At 49.8% G+C, this 16,464-nt stretch overlaps 1 protein-coding gene across 3 annotated transcripts in view; it reads right to left on the bottom strand.

Annotated features, from left to right (window-relative positions):
• LOC106047788 (uncharacterized) overlaps positions 1-16,464 on the bottom strand; it is a 136,513-nt gene that overhangs the window by 102,809 nt on the left and 17,240 nt on the right. Inside the window, exons 4-12 of one of the 3 annotated variants that reach the window (XM_067001327.1) lie at positions 14,957-15,147; positions 13,636-13,924; positions 11,315-11,408; positions 9,744-9,892; positions 9,338-9,670; positions 8,287-8,995; positions 6,413-6,616; positions 5,866-6,077; positions 1,068-1,220 (exon numbers count right to left, since the gene is read on the bottom strand). In XM_067001327.1, the coding sequence (XP_066857428.1) occupies positions 1,068-1,220; positions 5,866-6,077; positions 6,413-6,517 (470 nt within the window). In that variant the 5' untranslated portion in view covers positions 6,518-6,616; positions 8,287-8,995; positions 9,338-9,670; ... (2 more) ...; positions 13,636-13,924; positions 14,957-15,147. The other 2 variants (XM_067001326.1, XR_010833126.1) reach the window with 2 other exon arrangements.

Raw genomic sequence — 16,464 nt, forward strand, 5'->3', positions numbered from 1 at the left:
GAACAGATCCTGCTGGGAGAGAGAACAAAACCACTAGGCAAAGATGAAATGCCCTCTGAAAACCCCCTGCAGAAGCTGGGGTCCAGTGGTGCAGCTGTATGCCTGCAGGTCAGGAAGGCACCCAATTTTTCTGCACAGACAGCTTGCTAGCTATCCCTGCTGCCACCACACAGGCAAACACTGTCACTAGCTGGCTCAGGACCTCTAAAGAGTCTTGAACTATGTTTGTGGAAAATAACAACGCACGGGGCTCTGTATCAAAGGGGCTGGGATGGACAAGCAGAAGTAACAAGGCAGCCAGAGTGATTGAGGCATGATGTTCATCAGATCGGTGCCAGAAATGTCTAATGAAGCTTGTCGGGGTCATCCCGTACCCACAAATCCAGCAGCCAAGGCAGAAAGGCACGCTGAGCTCCACTTTCAGAAATCCCAGCCTCCCACCCTCCCACCACTAGTACTGTGCTAAAAACCTGCCTCCTGTTGGACAAATAAGCAAGAAGGCAAATCCCCTGCTGCTTGCCACAGCTCCACCAAGGAGAACGTGCATCCTCAGCAACTAAATAGTGCCTTTGCACAGCAAGCAAACCAAGACAGCTTATAAAAAATATGTTCACCTGCAAGAGGTAGGGGAGTCATCGTAACCACCTTGCTTACCACCAGGTAAGCTGCACTTCCTGATGGAGGGAGCTCAAAACAAGGACACTACTTTGCATCACTTCAGCTTGTCCTAGAAAATCCTGCTGTCTGGTGCTCCTCCTGACTCCCTGATGCTTCAGAAATGCCATGCTGGGAGCTGAGAGACAGGTTCACAAGGCACGCAGTCCATCACTGAGGCACGTTCCTCAGGTGCACAGCTGAGACACAGACGTGACCCACGATTCCCGCAGCACCACAACTCACCCAGCTCTAACAACATCCCCTTACCCGGTGCATTTCCCCGTTTGTTTCACATGGGGTACCGCTGCCCAGCCCCACAGAAAACAAATGAGACACGTAGAGGTCGGGGGGGTATTAAGGAGCCTTCTTTCTTTGTCTCAGATTAATTACTGCATTCTGCTAGTTCTCACCAAGGAGCTGCTCTGCTGGGCTGTGGGGAGCCAGTCACACGTGGCAGGCTGGAGTCCAGCAGCACCCCCTTGTAGGGCCATGCCAGGTGAGGCTGGGGAACCACCGAACGAGCACTGACAGCCATCTGCATGTGCCATGCAAACACCGTGGCCCTGGAAAACAGGAAAGCATCCTTTTTAGGAAACGCTAGAGCAAGGCTAAAGCATTCAGGAGCTGGTATCAGTCTCACAATGAAGGCTGTTAACCCCATTATCCATCCTGCCCTGTTGTGTCCAAGAACCCAGAAAGAATCAGGTTAAAAGCACACACATTTTTCAGCTAGATCATGCAAATAGAGCATTACTACTGACTTACAGGACGCCAACACATTCAGAATTGCACTTGAGGGGTTTTAGCTAGAGCCCAGGAGGACAGTTTAGTTCCCTTAGGTTAGCTCTAGCAAACCACACCATAGATCTGATTTGTGGGCACCAGGCTCCTACCTGATGAAATATATGATAAACTTGGTGCAGCCAGGAACAGTCACGGTAGATGATGAATAGCTGATGGGGTGTAAGGGCTCCAAAGAGGTCACCCACTACATTTCCTTGCCCTAAAACAAGAGCCATAAACCATCCCACGCTTCCCCATTCACACACTTTTACATTTGTAGAGCACCCGCACAAAAGAGCCGCACGCTGATGGACACGTTGATGATTTAAGTGTTAAATAACAGAGAGGTGCTATTTATGTGGAAATTATTCCTGTTGGGACAGAGACATGAAAGCAACATTTTCTCCTGTGCCTCTGCCTGCCTCACCTGCACTCTCGCTGCTCATCCATCTCCCAGGATTGCCTGGAACATTGCACATGTAAGAGCATTTTCAAACAGCTCACATTTTCTTCAAAAAGTCAACCTGTTCGGTAATGGCTCATCCTGCTCCTCCCACCCCCTGCTACATGCTCCCTTGGGGCCAAGAGGGGAGAAGATTCAGCCTGCAGCGGAAAACAGCTTTATGTACATTAAAATATCACCACTTGCGAGTCTGATGCCATTGCAACCTACAAAGCCAGAAATAGCAGCTGTGCCCCAGTGGAATAGGAAAGGACAAATTTCCAGCCTCCCAGAAGGGCTGAAGACACGCAGGTGCACTTAGTCCTGCAATAACAGAATCTGTAACTGAAAATATTAAAGGAGAGAGGAAACAATATTGTTTCCGGTCGTTATATTTTATAGGAATGTCCCTGTATACCTGTACAATGAGCCTGAAGCTCAAAGGTTAAAACAAAAAGCATTTTTACAGAGATCAAAATAATAATCCTACATCTATCGTCGTCCAAATCTAAAAGCAACCTTACGAAGCATTTGGTGACTTGAAGGACCTCTACAGGGTACACGCGTTGAAAGTAGGTTGCGCTTCCTTGCAACCACTGATAATCTCAAAATGACAAATGAAGGCAAAAAGATTTTTAAAAAATCTGCTTTCCCATATTAAGCAAAATAAGTATTTCCATTTTTCAAACAAAAACATTTTAATGTTCATCAGGCTGCAGAATTCCCAGCTCGGCCACAATCATCCCCTACAGTTCAGCCGAACTGTTCCAGCCCGGTTGTGTTCAGAGGCTCAGACACTTCCAAAGGCATGCAGAAGACAAGGGGAATGGGGCAATTACAGGTTTTCAGAAATGTTTTGGTGTCTTGAAGTGTTAGAAGAAGATGAAGACAGGAGTGCAACCCATTCCTCCAGCAGCTGTGATTAAGGAAGACAGCGAGTTATCACAGAGGACAGGCTATCAGTAGGGCTGTGGCAGCAGGAAGAGGGAGAAGAAACACATGGATGAGGTTTGTCCCAGCTTTCTGTCCCCATGACGAAGGAACTGTGTGCTGATAAGGGATGTGTACAGCTCTAGCTGACGGGTTGCTGGGTCTTGATTTTACAGGATCTCAGCTCAAAAAGCTGCTGTGCAGCAGCAAAGGGAGGGAGCACAGATGCTTCAGGTCAGCAAGGTGACCCACAGCACCCAGGACACAAGCAGCAGCTGACACTCTCTTCCCTCAGAGGCCTCTAAGGGGAAAAAGGCAGCAAAATTCTTGTCTGCTCCCCAGAGAAGAGATGCTTCAGGAGGTCGCTGGTCATTTCCAGCTGCCCTGAGAGAAACGTTTTGGGGTACAAACCAAAGCAAGTCCTCACTTTAGCTCCTTCCCTGTTCCTTTTTCAGACTATGTGGTCCTCCAGGAAAGCACTCAGAGAACAGCAGTTATCTCCAGCTCCTGTCACAAGGATGGATCGGGCCTGCCAAAGATTGTCACCCGTCTTCATACACCAAGTCTTTGAGATCTACACGGCTACGGGAGCACCAGCCAGGCCCACAGCGGGATTTGTCGTGTGACTGTAACACCTTGCAGGAAGCCTCCGCCGTTATTTGCCCCAGGAAACCTGGAGGGGACAGGGCTCCTTCAACACCACAGCAACCGAGCTAAAGCGAACAGCCAGATTTTAGGCAGAAAGCAGCCAAAAGAGCCCCAGGAGTTAAAAACCAATAGTTACTAACTCCCGATATCATCTGCCTCTTGGTGCCATCACAGCAGCAAGCGATTTTGCATTTTGCTGGCAAGATGAGAGCCTTAGAGAAGCCAAGCAGAAAGGAAAGTGTTTCACCAAGTGGAAAGCACGCTCGGATGGCTTCTCAGTGACCATCCTGGGTCCTCCTCCCAAAGACACACAGGTGTGTGCAGATGCACACACCAGCACACTGGCACAGCTGGGGTGGCTGGCTTGGCAGCCCCCTGAGCCAAGCTGATGACAAACGCGCCGGATGCAGGAGGACCGTGCACAGCGGCGCTCCTGCAAAACATGAGCTCAATGCAGTGGTGGCAGCAGCAAGAGCCGAATTCCCATTTAAATAAAATGCCAAAAGGCAGTCAGTGAAAGTGACATTTATGGTGTTACTACAAATGCATTCAGTGGGAAGCTGAGTAGCAGAAGCAGGTTGGGGGGAAAAAAACAAGCTGTAGTGAAAACTGCCATCTGTATATTGTGCCCCATTTTTAATATTCTGTATTCTCATAAAAAGTGTTGTTTCTGTCACTATTCAATCTCCCAAACTCACATGGAACACTGTTAAAAGTCAGCAGTGTGTGAAATGGTATTTTAAAATAAATGAAACCCGCTCGCAAAGCTGCGGAGGAATATTGCAATGCCAGGGTGCTGACAGACAGGCATTGAAAAGTAACAACCGTTATCATCTTAAAGCAAAGCGGATTAAATAAAAACCCACAGCTAGTGGTGCATTACCAAGTCTGATATTGACACAGCTGCCGTGGTGGTTATTTTTCATTGTCTCATCAAGACAAAGCATCACGGGATATCAATCTTCCCTCTGTCAGGCCATGCCTGGTGTAAAGTTTTTCGTTTACATTTTCATTATATCCCTTTTATCTCAGCTGCCAGCAAAAAATATATATATGTATTTTATATATATACATATCCAGATATATATGGATGGGTAAGTGTGTATAATATGCAGTTCTGGGAACGCCGAGATTGGGTGGCCCTTCGGCGTATTGCCAACCACAGCCTCCGGCCACGAGGATCCTCGTGCTCCCAGGACAAAGCCAACCCCAACCTGTCCATGGTTTAGGTTCCCTCCAACTGGAAATGGGCTTAGTGGTGAGCTGGTAAGTTATGTAGAGAGCTTCCTAGCTAAGAAACCAATTAAAACAGCTGCCCGTGCTTTATAAGCAGGCTCCTTCGTGTAACCAGATTTCACTGGGTAGACCAGCCAAGGCTGTCTGCCATCTAGCTCAGTTTGGTGCTCAGAGAAGAGGAAGGAAAAGCAGAAATCCCAGTTCTCCATACAAGGCCAATGGCTGTCTCATCAGCACTAACAGCAGTTACATTTCTTCCTTTTTAGCTCTGCAGGTTGTTCCCTGCATCCTTGATAGGCCTTTAGCTCTCCCATCCTTGCTGACCCTGTTTTAGGAGGCTTATAGGCAGCCACAGGATAATTAAAACTTACCCCATTGTGTGATTCAATGTGAGGTACAGTTAGGGCAGAAACATCTTCCTGAGTCTGCCAAGAGCCTAACAAGGCTCGCTTCCAAGCACAAACCAGCTAACTCCTGGGACTGTGCTTGCACTCCCACTAACAGCTCCCCTGTTTCAAGGCAGGAGGAAGAACCAGCTGTTTGCAGCTGGACACCATCCCCTAGAGCAACAAGGACAGTAGCACAAAGGGTTTCCCTGATTCTTAAAACAACCTTATCTCCTAAACCTTTATCTGCCATGGTTGCTCTTCTGTGCTTACTATTTAAGAGCAGTCACACTTCTAACATTTCTTGCTCTTGTTATGTCTCTTCCCAGGCTGCTCGGTATTGTTTGTTACAGCGCTTCGGTCCTTTAAGAACAGGAACTCTGGGAAGTGTAGTTCTCAGTGAAAAAAACAGGACTGAAGCACTCGGAGGGCAGGGAAAGCTACAAAACTGACAGTAAAAACAGTGAAGCAAGACCCATTGGAAAGGAGCCATAAAAGAGCAGCACTTAAGCAATTGGTCACTAGTTTCCTGCCTCAGCGCAAAGTGGCCCCTCTCATCTGCTGTCCATCCTTTCCTCGACTCCAAGCAGGTAACTGCCTCAGTGCTGTGCAACCTTGGACACACGCAGATTTACACCACTCCACACAGGCTCTGTTTATAGCCCGCCATGCTAGGTGGCAAGATAAAACATGATTACACCTCACCTAGGCCAGGGAAAGGCTCTCTGGAGTAGCCCTGCGTGTTTTTCCCACCCAAGCAGGTGTTACCTCCAGTGCTCTCACCGGCTTCGCTGGCAACTATCCTGAGGTCGGGGCTTTGGTGCTGATCCACAGCCCAGCTGCCTGCAGGAGCAGCGCTGACCAGACTGTGCACACAGTATCTCACAAACTCCATCTCCTGGCTCTCCACTCAGATCCGGTGAATCTTCAGATACCGTGGAAGGCAAATAATCCCTTTGGCAAAGCAGGGGGTGCCTAAGAAACACAAGAAACTTCTGCAAGAGAAACGAAAAACAACGCAATGTAAAGCAATCTGCCCTCCTTGACCTCATCATCTCCCTGCATCAGTTTCACCAGCCCTGGACGCTGTCTTTGAGCACTCCGAAGTCCCTCTCCTGCACCCCTCTCCACCCATGCTCCCAAGGTGTTCCCATTTAAAGAGAGGTCTGTTAGCCCCTGCAAAAGGCTGACTGCAGGGAACCCAGGGCAGTTCAGCGAGGCCCCAGCTCTCACATCAGCCCTCTGGGACCAGCAGCGCCCGTGTTCACTTGCGTGCAGCCTGAATTTAACCCCAAGGTTCTGCCCCACCAGCCGGTGGCCCCAGACCTACAGCGGTGACATCTTCTCCACAGCACTCAGCATAGCAAAGGGTTACACCGGCTTTTCCAGCAGTGTTTCCTCTCTCTCCCTCTCTGCGAGCAGCAGCAATTGCCATTCTGCATCCTTAATAGCAGCGTAATCAAAAGTTATGATGCATTTTTCAGTAATCACAAGAAATGATCCCCACTTAGCGTTAAGTAAAGCAAATTTGCCACTGGAAGGATAAAAAAAAAAAGAAGAAAAAGAAGAAGTCAAAAGCATTTCAATTTTCATTTGAAACGAATGAGTCAGAGTCAATTTGGTAAAGCAGTTAACAGCAGCTGTGCTCCCCTTCCCAGCCCCTTAACAGGTACAATTTGCTTTTAACAAACAACCTCATGGAGGTCTCTGGCACCATGTTAACATAGTAGCATTCAACCCCTCTTGCTGTTGTGTATTTAAATTGGGTAATAGAGTCAGGCGGAGGAGATCCACCATGAATTTTAAGAAGTGCCGTTTGACAGCATCGTTTAAAAAATGGGGGGGCCTTTTACAAAAAATGACAAATGAGTTTGAGAGCAGATTTTGTGGGGCGCTTTCAAAAAAAAGCATATGGAAAATATAAATCCTAGAAAGCCCCACCATGGTGTGCAGGAAGGTGGCAAGACCCCAGCCGACTCAGAGCCAGGAGAAAGCAGGGCCCTCCCGCAGAGCGCTGCAAACCAAGCCAGGAGGTCTGACAGCCAAAGCACCCTCGGGTTGGGTGCACTCGGGATGCTTCACCCCACACCAAGAGTGACAGCAGAAGGCTGTATGTCAGAAAAAAACAACAACAGCCCTGCACACTCACACTAAGGCTGCCCCAAACCCTCAGGGTGCCCCACACCATCTCACAGTCTCATCGGTTGTTGAGGGAGGGTGTTACCTTCACCCTGGGAGCAAACGCAAAGATGTGCAACGAGCCTCCAGCCACCCTCCAGCTGCCCCCTGCTTCTCTCTCCTCACCCCAGAGCATCTCTGTCCTTCCCTCACCCCAAAGGCAGGCCCTAGAAAACGCCTGCATCTCACCGGGCTTTCAGCTCAGACAGTCATCTCCTCTCGTTCATTTGTTCTTTGAAGAAATCTCATTTCATTACCTTCCAGGCTCCTCAGCTTTGTGGGGAATTACAGGAGGTCAATGAAAAATTCATGTTCTCAGTCAGTAATTGGCATTTTTGTTTCTTTTTTTTTTCTTTAAAGAGGAAGGAAAGTGAAGAAAAGGATGTGAATGGGGCAGACAGCAGGGTGAGTGGGTATCTTCTTGCCAGTTATTAAGATAAAGTCTCTCATATTGCTCCTGCCCAGTGTACTCTGGTGCTTGCTCCAAGCAAGCCCTATAATCCTGCACATCGAAATCTGAAAGCATTCCTGGTGCTTTTATTAGAGGGACAAGTAATGAAAGCAGACTGGACACACGCAATTATTACAGTGTAATCTGCTGGAAATGAAGTCAATCCAATCACCCAGTGTTGTGCTTTCTTCTCATTTTTTAGACTTCAAGTAACTGCTTCCCAAATTCCAGCTGAAGTTACTGTTACAATCAATAGCACAAGGGCTCTAAGCAGAAGGCTCAATTAATATGATGCTAGCAAGTGCTCCCTATTGATCCGAGGCTGATCTGAAACACCAGCCAGCAGCAGCACCAGCTACCAGCGCTAGCAAGAAAGAGAAACGCAAAGCGAGGGGCTGCCAAGCAGGCTAAAACGAGAAGCAGACCTCTTTCTCGAGGATACCCATGAAAAAGAGAAACCTCCATCCCAAAAGCAGGGGGAGTTTTCTTTCCAAAACCCAGCAGCCTGCCTGGCTGTGCCCTGTTCCTGTCGGCAGCTTTGCCACGGACGGCCACGAGGCCGGGATTTCACCCACCCAACAGGCGAGAAGAAACTCGGTTCAGCCACCTTCAAGGTCCTGCCCCGCGGAGCTGCGGACGGGCGATACTTCTTCCTCCGGCTCTCCCTCCTGCTAGCAGCGAGCACGCTGTCAGCCAGGAAACAGATTGCTACATACGGCACAACCAAGGCTTGCGATGATTAGATCTATTAATACAGTGCATCTGATTCACCTCCAAGGCCCTGACGCTCGGTGACAAATAGGGACGGGCTTCCCTGCTTTGCTGAGCGGGGCCCTGCGATAACGACCTTCTGCTTGAGCCCGGACAGACACGAAGCAGCCCAGGGAAAGCAGCAACCTCACCTTAAACTGGTGAGGTGCCTCGGGAAGAGCCCCAGCAACGCAAGAAGACTGACACCACGGGCAGCTGTCAGTCACAAGGGGTTGTCGCAGAGCTTATGTCCGGGCAGGTCATGCTCACTCTAAGGATGCAGCATGGTCCTCGGTTCCTGCCCTTCCCACGTCCTCCTCTGGCTGTGACTGGTCCCAGTTCCACTGGAGAGACTGCTCCAGTGGGCTGGTCCCTGCTGTCATAAGGTCCTCCTGGCACCACGCTGGGCCCCACAGGTGTCTTCTCAGGGGGAGCATCACCCTATGCTTCTCCACTCAACATACTCCGTACTTCCTAAGCGTCCTCCTCTAGTCATCTTTTGCCCATCACCACCTCACACGTGTAGCACAAAACCTGGAAAGACAACAATTTTAGCACCTCTACCAAAGATGCAAAGCTTTATATGACAAAGTAAAACCCTATCCATCCCCTAGCCCAACCTGCCACGTTACTTGCATGAATCAGACAGGCCCCACTGCCCACTAACCTTCTTCCCCCCAGCCCACACCTTGCCCACCCCGTGTGCTGCAGGGCGGCCAGGGGAGGAAAGCCAGAGAGCTATCGTTCCCGCAGGCCTAACATCATCTGCTAAGCAGGCACAGTGACGTCTCCTCACCAGCAGCTGCAGCCCAGGCCTGTCTCTGTGGGGAAGCACACAAGCAAGTTAAAGGTGGGGACACTTAGCGCGTTCATTACCTGCTCGTTAGATACCAGGCTCCTGTGATGATGAATTGGCTGGATGATGGCTCCCGCCAGCTCCCGAGCTCAGCAAGGCTTTCTAAATTTCATTCTGCAAAGGCTGGGCCAAAAGGCAAAATTACTTGCAAGAGGAAGAGAGGAGCGGTTGTTTTCTTCCTGCTTCCAGAACAGCCTGAACCTTTGCACAGTCTCGGCAGGACCTTTTCTTGCTGTTTCTCGTCTTTCCTTCTGACCACATGAATGCAATGGGTAGAGCTCAGAACCGTCAGCTCTGGGGGCTGCAGGCTTCAGCAGCTGCTCAGGTGGGTATCTGGTGCTCCTGCAAAGGCCCTGAGGAGGGAAGCAGTACATTAGAGGACTGCACCACTCATTACACCCCCTGCACACCCCACCATTGCCGTACCACTGCAGCGACAGGGCTCCTCGCCGGATTGTGCAGATAGCTTGGGTGCCTCTGAGGTTGGCAAGTGTCAGTTCTTGGTGGCCAACCTGTCCCCAGAACAAGCACACAGCTCTACAGCAGAAACAGCCTCGTTTCTCCTCTGAACAGTCCTGCAACACCAGAGGGAACAGCTCGTGGGCTTTAACATCACCTGCCAGGGTCTTGCGCTCCTTTCACAGAAAGGTGCAGTGCACAGAGACAGGCTGAGGAACCTCATTCACACAGCAATCGGTGGCAGAGGGGCTTGCTGTGGAGTTCGTGCTCTGATGTTGATCCCTCTTGCTCCACGGGAGCTGAGCACCTGCCCCCCGTAGGGATGGACGCAGCGCTCCAGGTTTCCCTCCTCTTCCCTTGCTGGAGGCCCTCGGTCCCAGCATGGGGGAGGGCTGCACGTTGTACACATCCCCGCTGAATTGTTACACATTTCTGCCGTGTTCCTTAGACAGAGGACTTTGCTACCAGCGAGCGGGAGAGAAACTGCCATCTGGGACTGCATGTGCTTTCCAGACAGATGGCTGACTATTCTAGTCGTGTTTTATTTCTAGCAATGGTTCATACAGCAACAGCGCTAGTGTGAAAATGGGATGTGACAAGATGTGTATTGCTTACACCTTCTGTAAAGTTCAGATAAAACCAAGATGTACAGAATGTAAAAATCAATATAATTAGGTAATTAAGAGAAGCGAAAACCCCTGATTTAGTGCTGCATTGTGTTCGTGTATATTGCAGACTGTATATGCCTGATATGTAACATACATATGTATAGCTGTTCCTACATTTACATGCACGCTACAACACAAACGAAAAATAAATGTATACATTTGCTCATTAAAATTAACAGTCACCTGTTCCAGTAAGCGTTTCAGACAATTACTGCCAACCACCCACTCTTTCACCCTTTAGACTGAAGCTCCGCGGAGCAGGAAATTCCCCGTTGTGCTGGAGTGGGACTCAGCACAGGGTCCTGGTGCTGCCCACGTTCCCTGGCCGTTGTATCCTGCACTCTGTAACACTGAGCAAGCTGGAAAAGGTAGCGGTAAGGAAAGCAGCATCACGCATGCATGAGCTCTTACGTTATAAGCAGGACAACTGGTTAACTTAGGATCGTGGCACTGTTTTATGCAGAGCCAAGAAATCAGCCCTGTTGCTCTGAGCTGCGTAAGGCAGCACATCCGCAGAGAGCTCCATGTGTGCCATTGTACGCAGAAATGGTAAAACTTGGCAATAAATCCCGTTCCCAAGCTTCTCTGCAGTTCAGGTTGGAATGAATGCCTGAACTGGAAGCACAGAAGGCCACTGTGCACAGCTTTGGAGCTGGCCAGAAGTGGCTTCCCTCCCACATGGATGCATTCTGCAGCTCAGCCCAAGAGCTCACATTTCCCCCATACTGCACACCAGTCCTCATACAAACTCGAAAGAAGGAAAATAAGATGTCAAGAAAAGGATTCAGAACAAAATCACCTGTCCCCTGACTGCCCAAAGAGCCAGTGCAAATGCACCAAGCTCGTGGAAGAGGAGGCTGCTGGACTCACGTGTTTGAGGCTGCTCCTTTCATCCCGTCCCGCTCTTCAGTCTCTAGAGCAGCAAGGGCCCATCTTATTCTGCACCGCGTGAGAGGACGTCAGACTAGAGAGAAGAGGAGCAAATGGGAGAACAATATGACTTGATCCACTCCTCACCATACAGATCCCACCCGACGTTCTGTATTCAGGGGCTCACAACCCGTCTCCTAAGGGGCTCGAGACAAGCAGAGATGCCCTCTGCAACAGGAGGTACACACTGTCTGCATGTGCACACACAAAACGGAGGATCCGTCGCTTAAATCAAACGTTTGTTATAATTAGCTGACGCAGAGCAGTAGAGAAAGACCCAAATGCCGTGCAGAGTGCTGGGGCTGTCTGCTCATAAGGTCCTGTCCCCAGGAGGTTCATCAGATGGACAAACACCACCAAGTGTGGAATAAAGGCACTACAAGCGTCCTAATATAAAAGTTGAATGGTAGCTAACACAGGACACTTGTGCACACGTGGCCCAGGAGCCTACGCCGTGACACAGAGCCACACTTGTAGACAAGCTGGGGTTGTAGAACAAGGAAAATTCATCTCAGAAACAAGAGATGAGCTCAAGCCATTTGCTCAGGTAGTGATCCAAACCTGATCGACAGGTGAGAAACTCTGCCAGCTCTGAACCCCTCTGTAACTCTCCTCTGACTCAGCAAGTGGCTTTTTTTTCCACCCGAAGTTGAGTGCAGAGAGCATGCTGGAGGAGTTTTGGCAATAGCTAACTGTCACTTTGCAGCCTCCCGTGTGCCACTCAAACTGGAAATGTCCCATCCGGTTCCCATTAGGTGTAGATGTGCTTTCACACTTCTGCCCAGCCAGGTACTTGCTGCCCTGCCGATGGTTAATTACTTGACAAGGAATCACGCTGCTCAGCAGGGAGGTGGGGCAAACAGTTATCTGGGCAAGGCACGGGGTAAGGTGGCAGGGAAGAAAACAACTCTGCATTGGGCGGGTGGGCACACACGCAGACACGTACGGGATTCGCCAGGAATAAATTCAGAGAGGAATATCAATAAATCTCCCAGCCTGGCCATTGGGGTGGGAATTTCTTTTCCCCCTCCCCACAACAGGGAAATTCTGCTCTTTCCATGGGGGGTGGGAAGTGGCACAGGGCTGCATTGAAATGTAAATTCACTCAAATTATTAAGCACAAGAGAGCAGCTCCTGCCAGCCCTTTGTTCCGCAGTCAGAATGTGTAATCTAGAAGAATAAATATAGTCAGATATCAGCTAAACAAAGAGACCCGGGGCCATGCATATTCAGCGACCCTCTCCCCCAGGACATCCCTTCCCCCTTTATCAGGGAGGCTCTTTCTGCAGTCAACAATTGTAGATCAAAATGCCCTCATTAACCAGGGCTGAGATGAAAACGTCTCGCTGCTTCACACTGAGGGTGAGGTCCTTTATTTCTCCCTGGGAGAAAACGTCTCCCTATCCCCCTGGTTTTCTCCTCTGCTCCTCTTCCATCCCAGGAGGACAAAGCAGGGATGCCTCTGGAGCCACGCTGCCATCAGACAGGTGGGGTAGCTGCGGGGCAGACACGTCCGATCCAGCAGGCAGCGAGGCTCTGGGAACAGCCCCTACACTTGGTCCACCTCTGCACTACTGCAGAGGGAGTACACCCAGGAGAGGACATGTAGAGGTGGATGTGGGGTGCTTTAAAGAGGGCAAAAGCAGCCACACACACCCTCTGACACTTCACTGAAAGGACTGACAAGCAGCAGAGACTCCCAGAGATGCTTAGATAACGAGACCACCTAGAAAGATTGTTTTATGCATTGTTTTGTTTTCTCCCCCACCACAGAGGCCGCTCAAAATTCATCAAGCCTAAGATTTCATAAAAAGGTCAAAAAGTTCTTACACCCCACAGCATGTTGCAGAAAGTTCTGCAATAACAGAAAACTTATCACATAAAAGTAGCCAGCTTAGAGAGCCAAGGAATCCACATCTGCAAGGAGCGCAAAGCATTGCCTGTCGATCCCTCCCGAACAGCCCAGGGACAGGAGCAGGACACACCAAACACGTATTCAAACAGCTCCTCATGCCAGGGGGAGCACCAGGACAGGCCCCCCACCAGACAAAAACCCAGGAGCCAGATGACACTCCAGGGCACTGCCTTGCTCTCACAGGCGACCCAGAAGTGCATGGTGAAAGCACCGCAGGTTGGTGTGAACACAGGGCTACTCCCCTCCCGCAGCACGGGGGCTGAAGCCTCCCTAGGGGCTCCGGTTCCTGCCCACCTCTGCAGAGCTGTCAGCTCTCGCTCCGTGCTGTGACGACTGAAGTTATTACCTCCACTGTGCAGCCACACGAGAGGAGATCACGCTGGCACAAAGCCATGCTGGTAACTGGATGAGAAAGACCAACGCAGCAGCTCAGGAGCGGCAGCAGAGACCAGCACATCATCAAGCAGGAAGCCAAGGGCTGGATCTGCCCCAAGGAGAGGTGGCCGGAGGCAAAGCAAGCGCAGGGCAAGGAGGAGAGGGTTGCTCTCGCTGCCCACGGCTGGCATTATTACCTGCGCACAGCTTCTCCACCTCCAGTGCTGTCAGTCTCACACCTGTCACTGCTGCTAAGCCCACTGCGAGATTTAAGGATGAGAGGGAGAAGGAGAGAGGGGAGGAAAAAAAAAAAATCAATTTTGCTGTTTTTGAGTTATATGAATATAATAAACCCTGAGTGTCCTGCTTTAGGATGCAGTTTGCGCTTCCAATAACTCAGCAACATATTCATTAAACAAAGAGAGGTAAAAGCAGCAAGCCATTAAAAATAAAGCACCAAGAGAGGGAAGGCCATGCAGGCTGTAAATATCTTTGACTCTTTTTCAACCTCCATTTTCTTATCCTTGCTCATTCACTAATTGACCTCAGGATCCTGCTTCTCAGAACTGTTTCCATCACTGCACTTTGTCCTTCAACCACAGCTCGCTCAGGTCCTCTCTAAATGCAAAACAAATTCATACTATAGCCCTCCAAAGCAGGATAAAGGGCCTGTCCCACTCGTTACCTTCATGCTGTGATGCAACACTCCCTGCACAGAGCTACAAAAACCACAGGACCAAAGGCTGAGTGTTTCCCAGGAAAAAATACTTCCAATTTTATTATGCGCTCTGCACAGACTCTCTACAAATACCTAAGAAATGCCTGTCTTCTGGTATTTTGGCTTCACTGCAAGAGTTTCCCCACAGCTACACAGACCGACTCTTCCTTCTCACCCAGGTGGAGGTGTTCTGACCACACGGCCCTGCTCCTGTTCCTCACCCAGCCAGGACTTCACGCCAGGTGGCAGCCACCAGAGCCTCACGTGCTGATCTGGACTGAGGCCCACCACACGCTGGCACTGAGCCATCTGGAGAGGGTGCCCTGCTCCACGAGCACCCGTGGATTTCAGCACCACTTTAAAAATCCTAGGTAGGCTGAGTCTATCCTGTGTAGATCCTCCAAGCCTAACTCCAGGATCACCAAATTCCCACGGCAGTGCCAGGAGGTTGTCTCTGAAATCTGTCACACCTCGTTCAGTTTGAAGAGCCACCCATAGGATCAAGGGCTGAACTCCCAAACCAGATGATTTTGCCTCTCATCACATGCCACAACACAGACTCGGAAGAAAGTACCTGGCTGGCTCAGCACCCTGCAGAAGTCTCCCTAACGGCGAGAACAGATCTCATGCTGAAGTGGAAAGAACTGGTTACTCGGCGGGAGGCTCAGCTCCATCTCTGCAGCATCTGGTTCTTTGGAATTCATCATCATCTACGAAGCCTCATTTATTTCTTTTTCAAGTGTTGGAAGCATCTCGGAGCATCACCTAATGAGACAACAAAACAGCAAGCAAGATTTCCCCCACTTTCCCCCAATTAGGAAAAATCCTTGCTGAAGGAGGCAGTCTTAAATTTGGTTAGGGTGTAAGTCTTTCTGCCCCAAAGCAGAAGCAGTGATGAGATTCCTCTGTTCCTTGCCTGCAGGCACTCAAACTGCCACGTCTCCTTTCCATGGGATTTAAAAGTGCAGACTTCTCATGCTCTTAATCCCTCCCAAAGCTCACAGCATATGGCAGTTTTGAAAGAAATTGGGCTAAGAACATAAATGCTATTAGAGGAGTTTTGCTAAATACTGGCTTGTGCAAGAGGGAAGCTACAGGAGAGGGACAGCCTGGGGATGTTACAGACCTTACAGGGCCTTGGGGAGCAGAAAGCAGGGCCAGGAGCTCCGTGCCTTGTGTCTATTTGACAAGTCATCTGCACCCAGTCCCTGCTATTTCTGAGCAGGGGAATGAAGAGATCAGACATGCTCATCTACCTGTTCCCTCTGCTAAAACACACTCACCGCAAGGAGGGAAGAGGGATGACACATCCCTGGAGGTCCTCACAGGGACCAGGGCTGATGGGGAACTGTTCATGCAACCGCTTGCCTCAGGCACAGAGCAGGGAATTAGTAAGCCCAGCCCAAGGAAGAAAAAACTTTAAAAGCAGAGATGTCCAAAGCCATTCCTGCAGGAGTTGCCCTCAGCCAGCCAATACCTACCCGTGTATCTGGCAGGTGACTGACACTGGTTCTTTGGGTTAAACACAGCTTAAGTGGCCACTTTTGACTACTAAAACAGAAGTCCCCTCCATACTGCCTCCTGGTGCAGGGAGGGGACTTGCCACAGCCACCAGCTTTCACTTGGCAAGCCTGTTCTTAGCTCCAAGTCAGTCTGGTTTTACTAAAAAACGGTACCTTCTCCTTCTTCCCCTGACAACCACAGCTTCTCTTACTGTGATTCTACAATGGTGCAGCACAGCTGTGTATAAACCAAACAAAGTGCAGAACCTGGCCTCACCTGCTTGCAGTCTGCACCCCTAAACAAAGCCACATTTGATGAGGAATCTCCTTTTTCCGTGTGCTCATGTACCAGTACCAGGAGACATTTTCAGAACAGCACAGTACTCGGGCAGTTTCACACAAGATTTCTTGCACTGCATTTTCCAGGGTAGCCCCAAATCGACCAGATGCTATTTATCCCCACATACCTTCCGATCCATGCACGAGTATATAAACTCACCCACAGATTCGGCACACAAAACCATTAAAGAAAAACAAAAAAAAAATCAAGACCTCTCAGCTTGGCTCATCAGGGAATATT

Source organism: Anser cygnoides, chromosome 8 (assembly GCF_040182565.1).
Source record: "Anser cygnoides isolate HZ-2024a breed goose chromosome 8, Taihu_goose_T2T_genome, whole genome shotgun sequence".
NCBI lineage: Eukaryota > Metazoa > Chordata > Aves > Anseriformes > Anatidae > Anser > Anser cygnoides.